Source organism: Clupea harengus, chromosome 3 (genome assembly GCF_900700415.2).
Source record: "Clupea harengus chromosome 3, Ch_v2.0.2, whole genome shotgun sequence".
NCBI lineage: Eukaryota > Metazoa > Chordata > Actinopteri > Clupeiformes > Clupeidae > Clupea > Clupea harengus.
This window is the reverse complement of record NC_045154.1, coordinates 5,497,059-5,511,049: the sequence shown is the minus strand read 5'-3', so window position 1 is coordinate 5,511,049 and position 13,991 is coordinate 5,497,059. Positions and strand designations below refer to the sequence as shown.

At 46.1% G+C, this 13,991-nt stretch overlaps 1 protein-coding gene across 4 annotated transcripts in view; it reads right to left on the bottom strand.

Annotated features, from left to right (window-relative positions):
- Nucleotides 1-1,133: 1,133 nt before the first annotated feature.
- The window catches only part of osbpl5 (oxysterol binding protein-like 5), a 37,770-nt gene continuing 24,912 nt past the window's right edge, over nucleotides 1,134-13,991 (bottom strand). For all 4 annotated transcript variants that reach the window (XM_031564348.2, XM_031564350.2, XM_031564349.2 and 1 more), the window contains exons 5-22: nucleotides 13,634-13,735; nucleotides 12,748-12,951; nucleotides 12,302-12,386; nucleotides 11,610-11,772; nucleotides 8,577-8,787; nucleotides 8,064-8,248; nucleotides 7,695-7,776; nucleotides 6,575-6,673; nucleotides 6,211-6,307; nucleotides 5,996-6,094; nucleotides 5,563-5,660; nucleotides 5,348-5,437; nucleotides 4,868-5,004; nucleotides 4,060-4,239; nucleotides 3,147-3,279; nucleotides 2,926-3,040; nucleotides 2,361-2,463; nucleotides 1,134-1,928 (exon numbers count right to left, since the gene is read on the bottom strand). In XM_031564348.2, coding sequence (XP_031420208.1) covers nucleotides 1,793-1,928; nucleotides 2,361-2,463; nucleotides 2,926-3,040; nucleotides 3,147-3,279; nucleotides 4,060-4,239; nucleotides 4,868-5,004; nucleotides 5,348-5,437; nucleotides 5,563-5,660; nucleotides 5,996-6,094; nucleotides 6,211-6,307; nucleotides 6,575-6,673; nucleotides 7,695-7,776; nucleotides 8,064-8,248; nucleotides 8,577-8,787; nucleotides 11,610-11,772; nucleotides 12,302-12,386; nucleotides 12,748-12,951; nucleotides 13,634-13,735 — 2,319 coding nt within the window. In that variant the 3' untranslated portion in view covers nucleotides 1,134-1,792. The remainder of the gene's footprint in view (nucleotides 1,929-2,360; nucleotides 2,464-2,925; nucleotides 3,041-3,146; nucleotides 3,280-4,059; nucleotides 4,240-4,867; nucleotides 5,005-5,347; nucleotides 5,438-5,562; nucleotides 5,661-5,995; nucleotides 6,095-6,210; nucleotides 6,308-6,574; nucleotides 6,674-7,694; nucleotides 7,777-8,063; nucleotides 8,249-8,576; nucleotides 8,788-11,609; nucleotides 11,773-12,301; nucleotides 12,387-12,747; nucleotides 12,952-13,633; nucleotides 13,736-13,991) is intronic.

The window sequence follows — 13,991 nt, the reverse complement described above, 5'->3', positions numbered from 1 at the left end:
GAGACTGTTTAATGGTTTTCTGCTCACTAGTGCACTCTGGTGGAGAGAAAGGGGCACAGTCACACACATTTAAGCGTCAAAATTACCAATCGAATCATTCAATTCTGGTTGTCATCTTTGTATTTTACACTATTCCAAATTAAACGTTCTCCTTTCCACATCTGTCTCACACACACATTGAAATAAGTGCTCTTCCTCCATTTTTGATCAGCGTTAACTTACACTAGGAAGGCAAAGTACTTCATGACAAGAGACGACAGGACAGATATGTGAATCAAAATGTAAAATTTTACTGTAGTGCTGTGGGATGTGATACATATCAGAACAGTGAGCTCATTTCTGATTTGGTGTTGTTACAAGTGTTTTTGGACAGTTTGAGGTAAAAAAAAAAATCAGTGAAGAAAATAAAAACCAAGGAAATTCATAAAATAAGTACAATTGAGTTGGCATCATTCAGTCTTAATGTCTCTTCTCTTCTCTGCTGTGCCCTTCTGGACAGGTAGGGTTGATGAACGACCCCCACCTGTTTGTCCTTTCCCACTTTTCTTCCTCTACACATATTGCTCATTGTAAGTGTGTGTGGGCATTACGCTTCACATACACATCAATTCTCTAAAACACAGTGTGATTAGGAAAATCAATAAATACATTCTTGATTTCTTTGTCAAGTGAAACATACCATGTGGACATTTGGACAAGTATATACATATTTGATTATCTTTATTATTTTTACAACCTGTTGACTTAACCTACCTCCTTGGACAACAGGCTTCAACTCATTAGTGAGTGCAGCCACTGTCTTCATAACCCCAAAACATCCTTTAAAGCTTGATGGCACTTAGTGGCTGAGGTACAATACTTCCATCAGCGACCCCCCTCGGTGAGTTGGCTTCACCAAAAGCTGAATCAGTTTTACACCTGATCCGCCCTTTCTAAGTTCTTAGACTCAGGGTTTGGGGTGGAGGGGTTGGGGGGGCTCAGTTTACATTCCTCTGAAGAGGATCTCACTACGGACTTCACCCCCACTTCAACACCTTTCATCTCTCTTCATCCGAGATCATCTGAGAGGTGACAGAAAAGGCAAACATCTCTCTTCCTTGCTCACTGTCTCCAAATGTCTTTGTGTTTTATGTAAAAAAAAAAAAAAAAAAAATGAAGTTGTAAACATGTACTCTTTTTCATTTAGAAATAACACTTTACACTATTTTGGTACTTTGTGGCATTTTGAGTGACTGTACTTGTACAGAAAAAGACACTGAATTGCACTACTTTTCTTTCTTTTTCTTGTTGTTGCTGATTTCCACAAATGTATGTGTACTTCCATTTGGTTTCAGCAATAAGGCCAGAATTCAGGAGGACGGGAGAACAGAAGGGTTTCACATCTATCTACACACAGGATTTAAAAAATAATATTAAAATAAAAATGAACCATTTAATACACTCGCACAGAGACATGAGAGTCCTCTCACACCTATGCGCTTAGTTAAAAATGATTATCATGTTGAGGTCTTTCAGCTCTTTGACCTCATCCTTAACACATAGCTTAACACAAAGAGTCATCTTCCTCTGAAGTGCTTATTGCCATGGCGACGAGCTCCTCTGAAAAGGGGGGGAAGGTGAGTGGATGACAGTGGTGGCAGTGAAGGTGGCCGTTCTGCAGCTGCTTTGATGTGTGGAGTGGTGGTGTGGCTGTGTGTGGGGAGGTGTTGGCTGTGTTTATTGCTAGGCACCGGCTTGGCTGCGTGACCTGCGACCCCTGACCTCTGGCCCCCGAGGGTGGTGAGTGAACAGCTCAGGTGTAGACGTAGTTGATGAGCAGCTGGAAGAGCAGCAGCATGCAGAGGATGAGCCAGTGGCGGCCCGTCACCGCCACGCTCTCCTCCGCCGCCTGCCGCTGGGACAGCTGACGACTCAGGGAGTACAGGTTCCTGAGGGAGGCAGACAGGAGATCAGAGCACTGCTATTGCCTTACATCACCACCATTTCAGTCTTTAATGGAAACACGTTAGTTACACATTCATTTCAACTAATGTATACACATGAATGTATACACATTAGGTACACATTAGTTTAAACTAACGTATATATATATATTAGTTAAACATTACATCATTTTTTTAACTACTGTAAGAGTACCTATGGGCACTATGGTATAAATATTATTCATAGCTTCCAAATATATAGCCCAAGCTTATAGCTAAGACCGTAGCTCCATAGAGTACCGATACATTGACGACTGAGGACACAACTGCAGCACAGCAGAAGGGCTCCTCCACACGTGTAGGAGAGGACAGGGCAGGGGACCATTCAGTGGAGCCCTTACGATGGCGTGGAAGAGTGGGAAGTGTGAACGTGCTTACTTCTGAATGTCCTGCTGCGTCTTCTGGATGGTCGCTATGGAGGACTCGATCTGGGCAATGTCCTTTCCTTGCTGGCTGCAGCGAGCACACTGAGTCAGGTACCCTGGGAGATGGAGGGAGGGAGAGGGGGAGAGAGAGGGAAAGAGCAAGGGAGAGAGAGAGAGGGAGAGAGAGGGAGAGAGAGTGCTTTAGATTTAGAGAAGCCCCTGGCCCCCTAATGCATCTGCCCCACTGATGGTGGTTTCTGCCTGTTTCCATCCCATCATGATATGACGTTTGGGAACTGTATAAAGTAGGTACATCCTTAGCACATGATGACCGTGCCAACGGTGTTGCCTACATTTTCACACGGTGCAAAGATCTGAGATAACTCTCCCTTTTCCAAGCAATCACACTCATAGCAGTGACTCAGTGGGAGTAGTGTTAAACCTCCTTGGAAACCGTATTCTGATGTAGCGTAGTCAGTGTCCTGCCACCTGCCTTCACCCCATCTCTCTGTTCTACCCCGCGTTCCTCCATGTCCTGTGTGTGCTACTGGTGTGTGTGTGTGTGTGTCTGTCCTCACCCTCATTGTCTGATGACCCGTGCGGGGGCTCTGGCGTGGAGCTGCTGCTCTCAGTGTTCTGGCTGCAGCTCGACGGCTGGCTACTCGACTTCCTGTGCTTGCCATTTACCTGGGCCTGTCGCACACACACACACACACACAAAAACAACAATAACATTATTTGACCATTCAAAGCAACATCTGCAACAGGCTGGCCCACACAGGTGGTTAGAGTTTTTCACCTTCTGCTGGGTGGCCCAGCTGCGGCTATAGGAGTAGCCGTTGTGCCGACGCCGCTGTTGCCTCTGCTTGGTCTGAATGATGCTGTCCTTCTCAAACTGCAGCAGGCATGTGTCTGCATCCCAGGGCTTAGTGCTGCACAGCAGAGGCATTTACAAAGAGTCCAATTAGGGCATTAAAGCACATTTAACCAGAACTCACTCAGAATACAGAAAAGCACAATCATAATGTGTAAAGGTGTCAGACTGTGAGCTCTGGTGTTCAACCAACCGAAGAGGGCACACGTCACCCCGCTTCTTATTGACCTCCACTGGCTGCCTGTAGCTGCTCGCATTAAGTTCAAGTCACTTATGCTTGCCTACAGAGTGCTTGATGGTTCTGCTCCCACCTACCTAAATGCTCTTGTAAGGGCAAATGTTACACCCAGGATGCTGCGCTCTTCTAGGGAGCGTCGTTTGGCACTGCCGTCTGTGCAAGTACGGCAGTCCAGACTATTCTCATTTGTAGTTCCACGTTGGTGGAATGAACTACCCAGCACTACCAGAGCAGGGGCGTCCCTCTCTACCTTTAAGAAGCTCTTGAAAACCCAACTCTTCAGAGAGCACTTCCCGTCCTAACTGGCACTTCGACTAGTGCGTAACTTGCAATTACAGCAGTTACATTTCTGCACTTCTTTCTTTCTTTTTTATTTCATTTTGTTATATTTCTTATGTAAAGTAGTATTTATTTATTGTTACACCAGGTTCTATTGCTCGTAGCTTGAATATTCTCTCCCTTGTACGTCGCTTTGGACAAAAGCGTCTGCTAAATGACTAAATGTAAATGTAAATGTCTCTGACTGTAAGTTTGTGTGTGTGTGTGTGTGTGTGTGTGTTTGTGTGTGTGTGTGTGTGTGTGTGTGTGAGAGAAACATACTCGACATGTTTGTACTGCCACTCGCTAGTGTCTGGGTTGAGGGCGAAGAGGTGTGGGCTCCAGGGTCCTTCCCCTCGCTCCCGGGCCTCGCACCGCTGGGCCTCCTCCAGGACAAACTTCTCCTGCGTGGCCCGGTTCTGGTCCCGATCCTGGATCGCGCTGGTCACCTGCTGCCAGAGCCTTCCAGGTGAAAAACAAACACACACGCGCGCACACACACACACACACACACACACACACACAAGTAAGAATGCATATGATGTTGTTATCTCTTACATCATTTATATGACTTTCTTTTCATACATTCATGACACTACGTGAAACTGGTGGGTCCACCTGACATTTATCCACAATCCAAACTTGCTCATGCTCCTTAATGCACCAACAGAACAGCTTTCTGTTTTAAGAGCAGTGTGGCTGGTGAGTGCGGTGAGTGTGGTGAGTGTGGCTGGTGAGTGTTGCTGGTAAGTGTGGTGAGTGTGGCTGGTGAGTGTGGTGAACGTGGCTGGTAAGTGTGGTGAGTGTGGCTGGTAAGTGTGGCTGGTGAGTGTGGCTGGTGAGTGTGGCTGGTGAGTGTGGCTGGTGAGTGTTTGTGGTGAGTGTTTGTGGTGAGTGTGGCTGGTGAGTGTGGCTGGTGAGTGTGGTGAGTGTTGCTGGTGAGTGTGGTGAGTGTGGCTGGTAAGTGTGGCTGGTGAGTGTGGCTGGTGAGTGTGGCTGGTGAGTGTGGCTGGTGAGTGTTTGTGGTGAGTGTTTGTGGTGAGTGTGGCTGGTGAGTGTGGCTGGTGAGTGTGGCTGGTGAGTGTGGTACCTCTCGGACTCAAACGCTCCCTGCTGGTCTGGCTGAACCACTTGTCTCTTGAGCCTTTGGCTGCGCACCTCTGGGGTGGGGCTCCACAGCACCTCCTGCTGGCCAGACCTCTTCTCCTGCATAAATACCTCGCCATCCTGCCCACCAAACATACACACACACCCATGTATATGAGGCCAGCACAGGGAAGCATGATGACAGACAGCTAGGAATAGATGTTCTGAAACTGGTATTTATCACAGAAACTAGGGAATACTAAGTAGACTTGGGTACTTAGTCAGGCATAACTAAGGCAACCATAAGGCAACAGATTTAGAAGTCTTTCTTTAAATAAGGGCCCCTTTAACACACAGGGCCATTGTATGCTCTGTAGGAAAACTAAAGCAAATTGAAGTTTACATTAGTTTATATTACATTAGTTTACATTAGGAGATTCTCATGAACTTTTATGGACTTCAAAGTGATAGGAGTGAGACTTACCCAGTGGCCTTCCACTGTGGCCATTACGTCATCTCCCAAGCGGATCTTTCCAGAAATCTGATTCACATGGCAGGCGCTGCCAAGGAAAGGCTGTGGGAATGACAGGGACCGGAACGGCGAGCGTTAGCGCTACACGTCATAGTTCTCTCTTCCAGAGCAAAGAGGGGAATGAAAACAAAAAGAGGGGTGCGGGGGGGGGGGGGGGGTTCTCCTACCTTGAGTTTGAATTCCAGCTCTGCAGAGCATTTGGTTTTGTCACAATCGATGGTGATCTTTCCCCCCAGCTCCAGGGTCATGGTGCCATACAGGATGCCTGCCAAAAGCCAGCATTGATTTGCATCATCAGCCACCACTGTGACCCTGCTCCCAAACCACTTATTACATTACAGAAGCATATGTGTCTGTCCAGTACATTGGGGCTGTGCAAATCAATGGAAAGCCTATCTGTTGTTCCATCATGTGTCATGTGACCTCCATTAACTGTGGTTGTGTAGCCTGACAAAACATCACTAGGGGCAGAGGGATAGGTTCTGTATGACACTATGATGGCAGAGATTTACTGTGCTTCGGTAAGTTTCAAATGTAAATGCTAAAATAAACCTAGCCTAAATGAGCATGGTGTGGCAGGTGCTGCGGTGTGGTCTGTACCTTTGCAGTGGGCATAGGGCATGGTTATGACATACTCCTCATCACGGGACAAGAGCAGTAACCTGGCCTTGCCGTCCAGTATCGCAGATAAAGAGTTACCTGCAGAGATTCCATCCACACAAGGAGACACATTTGAACAGGTCCTAATACACAGCGACAAGAAGGAGGCGAGTGCAACGGAGAAACAGATGGATCATACAGATGGATCATCTTACCATAGAACTTGGACTTGGCAAGGATGCTCCCGCTAATGCAGAAACCATCTTTTTTGTTGGACACATAAAATGCAGAAATGGGTGGATGGTGAGAAACCTGGGGAACAGAGAAGGTTATGAGAGAGATAGAGAGATAGATAGATAGAGAGAGAAAGAAAGTTATGTTAGCATTCTAAACTACATTTAATAGAATTGCTTGTGGTAAAAAACACACACACTGTTTTAATAGCTATGGCAACTGAGGATGAGGGCAGAATGATGAAGATGTTCCGGTGTGTGTGTGTGTGTGTGTGTGTGTGTGTGTGTGTGTGTGTGTGTGTTTGTGGTGAGGAATGCTGTGAAAAGGGCTGGAAGCGGATCTCACCTGCTCTGCTATGTAATATGTACAACTGTCCGTCTCAGGGTGGAGCCAGCAACAGCGGAATGTTTCCCCTAGAATGGGGTTGTAGGGTTTCTTCAAACCCTGCAAACACACACACACACACACACACACACACACACACACACACACACACACACACACACACACACACACACACACACACACACACACACACACACACACACACACACACACACACACACACACACACACACACACACACACGTGAGTAAGACCAAGCACAAACAAGACCTGTATTTGTAAGGTTATGCAACAATGCCCAACTTCATATGAAATCATGTAAACCATCTCATTTATAAACACACAAAAGTAAACGTAACAATAAGAACTATAACGTAAGTAACTAAGGTGTGCCAAGCACACCCTACAAATACACACACACACACACACACACAGGTGTGTACAGAACTACAGAGCCAGTTAATTTGCCTAGCAGTATGGGCAAGAACCTGTCCAACCGGTCAGCATTTCAGTAAGCAGTGCATAGGCTTGGACTGAGCCCCGCCTGACACACAGCACCCACACACCTTTCAGTAAGACACCTGCTACAGGCACTATCACCAGACCACAGTGTTGGACAGACAGACACCTGCTACAGGCACTATCACCAGACCACAGTGTTGGACAGACAGATACCTGCTACAGGCACTATCACCAGACCACAGTGTTGGACAGACAGACAGCGCTTTCCTCCAACACAGTCAAATATGACTTTTCCCTGACAACCTGTATATTTGCAGCATTCAGACGATCACAACTCTGACAATGAATTCCAACTGGGAAGAATGACTGTAATGAGAAGGCTGCAATATTTCTGAGAGCATTTTATAAACCAGCCACAGTCTCTTTATACAAGTGCTGCTTTAGTCAAAGGGCTCAATTATGTCTGGTGATGCATATGGGTATAGGTAATCCGATCCTGATTCAGGAGTCAATTTGGTTTTAGAATGTTGTCTGGTGACAGGGTGTGGTGAGGAAATATGCTACGGTTTCCATGTCAACAGGATTGGCTGAATTAGTGAGTGACATCTGTTTTGACAGAAGAGTGTAACAGACATGTTTAATTTCCTGATGATCCTACCTTGGGCTTCTTGTAGAAACCGGAGAGGTACCAGCGCACGATCTGCTTCATCCTGCAGTAGGCACTCTCCTCCACCGCCGCTCTGAGGGAAAACAAGCAGAGATTTCACAGATAAATGAGATAAATGAATAAGTAGACAAACTGCAGGTACTGCAGATGATGCACTCTCCAACACACCCACGCATACTCACACCCACACACACAAACACACACACAAACATTTGAATACTTTCTTTGAACTGGCAAGTAAAAGCAGAAAAGAGTCAGTTTGTAATCCACACATTTTGAAAAGGGTACGTTTCCAGATTCCAGAGACTACCAATTGTAGCTACACACACACCCACACCCCTCAGAGGTAAACTGGCTTACTGGGACAGCAGGTCAGCGTGGAAGTAGTAGTCGGACAGCTTGTCCAGGAAGGAGCGGGGCTCCAGGATGAAGGTGGGTAGCACCACCTTGGACAGGTCCATGCCCGGGCGCAGCTGCTTCAGCAGGGTCCAGATCAGGCCCTTGTTCTCCTCGGACACCGTCTCCACCTGGGACGCCTCTCCAGCCTGGGAGAGAGGACGGGGTAAAGGTGGGGTGGGGTAGGGGGTGAAAATGGTCTAAGTTTACCACCGACTAGAGGCTGGAGGAATCATTTTGATAATAATTTAGGAATAATCTTCACAGCACAGAGACGCAGATAAGAAACCACTTAGTCAAGGCAGAGTAACAACAGTTGCACAGCTGACCATAACTGGACAGCATTTACGCTCTCAGGTTTGCTCTCTAGGCCAACTCCACTGACAGCAGACTGCAGTTATGCTGGGGCAGAAGCAGAGACCAAGGCTGGTCACTCTGTAAGAGGACAGGCCTTGAGGTGGGTCTCATCCAGCTCACCTCTCCCATCTCCTCCTGTCCCTGCTCAACATAGGTGGTGGCCTGCAGACACGGGGAGAGGTCGTCTGATTGGTCCATGTCGCTCTCCTCCGTCACACGCCCCCCGTTCTCATTGGCCGCGTTGTCCGAGTCCTCGTGGGCTTCCCTCTCCGATTTGTCTGAGAAGCCATCATTCTCCATGTGATTGTTCTCCAGCATGGAGTCATTCAACCTTTTTTCCAGAGACATAAGAGGCATATGCTGTATGAGTCACTAGCTACAGAAGGAACCTGCTGTCACACATACAGACTGGAAGACAGACCAAATGCACCAATATATATGTATTAGACTGGTATCAACTGTGTGTGTGTATGTGTGTGTGTGTGTGTGTGTGTGTGTGTGTGTGTGTGTGTGTGAACCATAAGTACAAGGAATGGTTCAGTGTTTCTAATGTCCTATATGTATTTCAATGGATTTGTTTATTAACCCACATTTATTTTTGTTTATTACTATTTGCATAAAGGCAACAAATGAACAGCAAGAGTTTCATAAGAACATGCCATGAGCCCGTGGTAGTGTTTTGGTCTGACGCGTGACTTGTGGCCTGGATCAGTAGCGGCCAGAGAGCCTGAGGAGAGTGTGTGTGTGTGTGTGTGTGTGTGTGTGAGTGTGTGAGTGTGTGTGTGAGTGTGTGAAGGGTCTTCAGACTGGCTGCCATTAGGACCTCAGGGAAGCCCGCGGAGGATTAGAAAAGCTTGGCTAGCCTGGTTGCCCAAGCAACAGCATGCATCCTCACCTTCCATTGATCTAAATGTCAGCGCCACCAAAGACGTAACCAAGACGACATAAATGTGGATATTTAAAGAACAACAGCAAAGAAATCAGCCACGTGCCCCTACCTAACAGAATGTTGTGGTGAAACAAAAACAGGCAAAAAAAGAAGAGGAAACCACCATGAAATAACACCAGCAGACAGCTAACCGCTAACAGTGCGCCTCTAATCATTGCCCATTTATAATCCTGCCCTAACAGCCAGCCTTTGTGCCCTCTCTGCTACCGAGGGGGAACTCTTCACTGTAACACACTCATACACTCACGCACCCACCCACCCACTTATCAATCTACCGATTCACTCCCTCTTTCCCTCGCTCGCTCTCTGGCTCACTTACTCAGTCAGTCAGTCACTCGCAAGCTAACCCATTTGCTGCTCACTCACACTACAGACTATTAAATACAGACAGGTGTCATGTTCTCTCTGCCATATGCAGGCAGAGGGAGGAGGACAAAAGAAACCTCAATAAGAGGAAGCCTGAACGATCAAGCACACACACTTGCATTTACAATTTTACAGACACACACACACACACACACACCTTATATGTCTCTTACCTTACACACGACAGCAACAGCCAAACCAAGATGTCGGGAGAGCAGCAAAACCACAAACCTCACACAGACTACTCCTGTCTTTTCCCCTCTTCCTGACCAAACGTGTGTGAGCAGGAAACACAATGAGTCGTTTCTTTTTGCCTCCTCACTCTTCTACACGGCCTATTTCATATTCGCATGCGTGACAGCGAGGCTGTATGTGACTAGGAGTGAGCGTGTGTTTGTGTGTGTTTGTGTGTGAATGTGTGCGCTGCTCGGTTCTCTCTCTCTCTCTGCTGTCATCTCAATCTGAGGGTGGTGTAAGGTTCACATTCTCCTCATCTCTTCCTGCTCCTTGGCCGGTCACATGACAACCAGGGGCTGATCTGATTGGGCCATAGGCTCGAGAGGGGACTGGTGGAGCACAGGGTGATATTTGGGAGTGGTGGAAAAGGGGCGGACCTAAGCAAGAGTTGCCAACTGGAGAATATCACTGACCTCCGGGAAAGTAGGAACATAAATATACACAACTACACACACACACACACATACACACACACACACACACACACACACACACACACACAAACACTCACACACACACTTCATGGATATATAACATATATAGGCCTAAGTCTCTGATAAAATAATCTGTGACATGTGGAGTGTGTCATATTCTCTGCAAAATTGCATTTGAAAATAACATGTTTGAAAATGTTTTTTTTTCCAGCTATACTTTACCCTTGTGAAGCCAATGTGTTAGCCAATGTGCCAAACCTGTGGTTACGACTGATAATTATTATGACAATTAATAAAACCTTATACTGTATTTAAATGTGCTATTAGAGCTTCTACATGTACATATATAATAATGTATTTTAGTGCTTCCATCTAGCTGAAAGATTCATGAAACACACAGCTACAATTTAAAGGGATACTTTAAATGGAGCTTTAGCAACATAGCAGTGTTTGCATTTCAACATGAATTTATCTGTAATCTTTTAATAGCATCCAAAACCTGCTCGGATAAACACACATGCGCACGCACGCACGCACCAAAATTAAAGAGAGAAGATATTCATACAGACAGTCAGTCATTCTCAGTCTTCTGTATCCCATGGCCCAATTTAGAGCCACAAGACAGATATACGCACTCAATCACTGTCATTATATCCAACACTAGGTCACGGCTGGAATAACACAAATAACTCATTCTAAAATCACAATAAACTGCTATGAGCCCAATCATCAGTTAGTGAATGATGGCTCTCTGTGTCCACGCCAGAGGCTGCTGTAAGGGATTTCTGGGATCAACCCTGGTGATTATAACAATAATAATACTTCCCAACATGGCCGATCTCCCACTGCCAAGTGCAATACAAATGCCCAAGGCAGTTACCCGTGTGCCTAAGACAGTCCAGACATATCAGTGTTATGTGATTCAAGCTCTGGTTTATTGATGTAGCCTTTTTTTTCTTCCATGTGTCCATCACTCGCGAGGGAACAAGTGATGCTGAATGACTTTCCTTTCATGGGCTGCCCAATCGACTGCTAGTGGTTGTGTGTTTGTGTGAGAGTGCACTCAGAGAGCTCTCTGCTCGAAGTCTAAGTTTGGATGAGTGAGAGAGTGAGAGTGAGTTAGACACAGAGAGAGAGAGAGAGAGAGAGAGAGAGAGAGAGACTCACTGCTGGAGTGCGTGCTCTGTGAGGATGGGAGACTGCAGGAGCTGCAGGATGTGTGAGGAGTCCGAGGAGGAGCTCAGGTCTCCGTCCCGACAGCTCTTGGCCGTCAGCTTGTACAGGCTGGAGCAGCTGAGAGCCAACTCCAGAGCATCCATCCACACACGACCTGCAGACACACACACACACACACACACACACACACACACACACACACACACACACACACACACACACACACACACACACACAGATAAAAAGATAAGATTCTAAATTATTCTGTCAGAAATTAGGTTGCACACACACACAGACACAGACACGCATGCAGACACAGTGGTGGGGCTCTAAACTTTCACACATTCAACTTTCACAGTCTTTTGCAATCACTGACAACATTCAGCTCCAGTGAGCTTTTTTTAAAGTGCCTGGCCACATATATATACAAGACCACAACAGATAGTTGAATTACTGTTATAATGATGAGTGATAAAACACTTCACCAGAACATACAAATAATCAATTACTTCACCAATCTGATTGATCGATTACATTTTTATCTAAATATACAGATAATAGTCATGAACAAATGCATTGAGGGAAAAATGTCAGATACACCAGCTATCACACCAACTACAAAACACACACACACAAGCACACGCACACGCACACACACGCACACACAAACAAAAGGGCCTCACCATCTGAATCAGATGCAGCTCTGCAGATGAGGTAACTGCTGGGTAGAGGCTGTGTGATGGAGCCCACATTCTCCCCTCCGGGACCCTGCAGAGGAACACACAGCTGTGTAAAAACACTTACACCACACACAATCTGTTTCACCCTGCCCCTCAACACACCAGCTCACTCCCACTCATACGTTGCTTATTCGCTTACTTATCTATTTATTGTGCTGGTGTACTCTCTCCAACAAAATCCTCATGCAAACGTCATCTCAGACTTAGGCACACTGACCAACATCGTCATACTCACAATGCATACATCCACCCACGTATTAGCATACTGTTAGCACCCACTGTTAGCATACTCCTTGCACACACACACACACACACACACACACACACACACACACACACACACACACACACACACACACACACACACACACAGTCCCCACTACACTGACCTTCATGGTCCAGATGGACTTGTCCAGCGGGTGGTAGAGCTTGAAGCAGAAGCCGTCCTTCTTGGAGGGCCTCTCGATAAGCTTGCAGGAGCCCAGCAGCACGGTGCCCACCCAGTGCTCCATGCTGGAGCTCTTGTAGATGAGCAGCACGCCCGGCTTCAGCGCGCACCACAGCTTGGTCCAGCTCTTCAGGGAGCCGCGGATCTGCAGGCAGAGGTCGAAAACCAAGGTCGTGTCTCACTGATCTAATTCAACAATTGCTATTTCATTCTGAGGATTCAAATACAAGATATAAGTATACTGCTCTTTACAGTAATGAAACTCCAAAAATAAGTCACTACAGGAGAGAGACAGAGGATACATACACTACCGTTTAAAAGTTTGGCATCACCCAGAAAGAAAACAGATTATTTTTTTTTTTTTAAGATTCATTTTTGGGCTTTTTTGCCTTTAATCAGATTGGATAGTGAAGGTTTTGACAGGAAATGAGCTGGAGAGAAAAGGTGGGGAGTGGGATCGGGAAATGAACGCGGGTCGGATTCGAACCCTGATCTCCGTGGGCGTTCAAGCCCGTTCATGTTCGGGGCTGCTGCTTGCGTCACAGCTCCCCCGGAACACGTTTTTATCCATCAAATAAGGTGCAAATAAGACATTGATGAAGTTAGGAGTAATGATGTCAGCTTGAAATAATAATTTTGTTCTTGAAAATGTGTTTTTATCAGAGAATCCTTCATTTGTATTAATCATGAACTGTGCAGCTTTACAGCATCAATCTGAAGTTACTAGAATTGGAAAAAAATTTGACCCTTTCAAAAACAAGGACATTGCTCAGTGATTCCAAACATTTGAACGGCAGTTTATCTGTTAGAAAAGTACTGTTTGATACCTTCAGCCAGTTGGACATGATGACCACACTGGGGTCCTTGAGAGCACTGAATAACTCTTTGGCTGCCCTCTTTTTCTCCTGTTGGTAATTTTTCTTCTGGACCTGGAGAAGAACACAGAATTTTACACCTTACTGAGCCTGCTGTGATTTCACAGAGAGTTCCACTTCCAACCACCAGATGGAGTTGTCGTGATTAACATGACACAATGTGTAAAGCAACACCTTGCCAGGCTATCAGCATTTCAATCACATTAATGTACAATGCAAGGCTTAAAAACAGGAAGGCTTTTCAAGTAGGTTTCCAAGTAGGATTACAGAGAAGCAGAGTAGAATAATCTAAAATTAAGTGAGTTTAGAT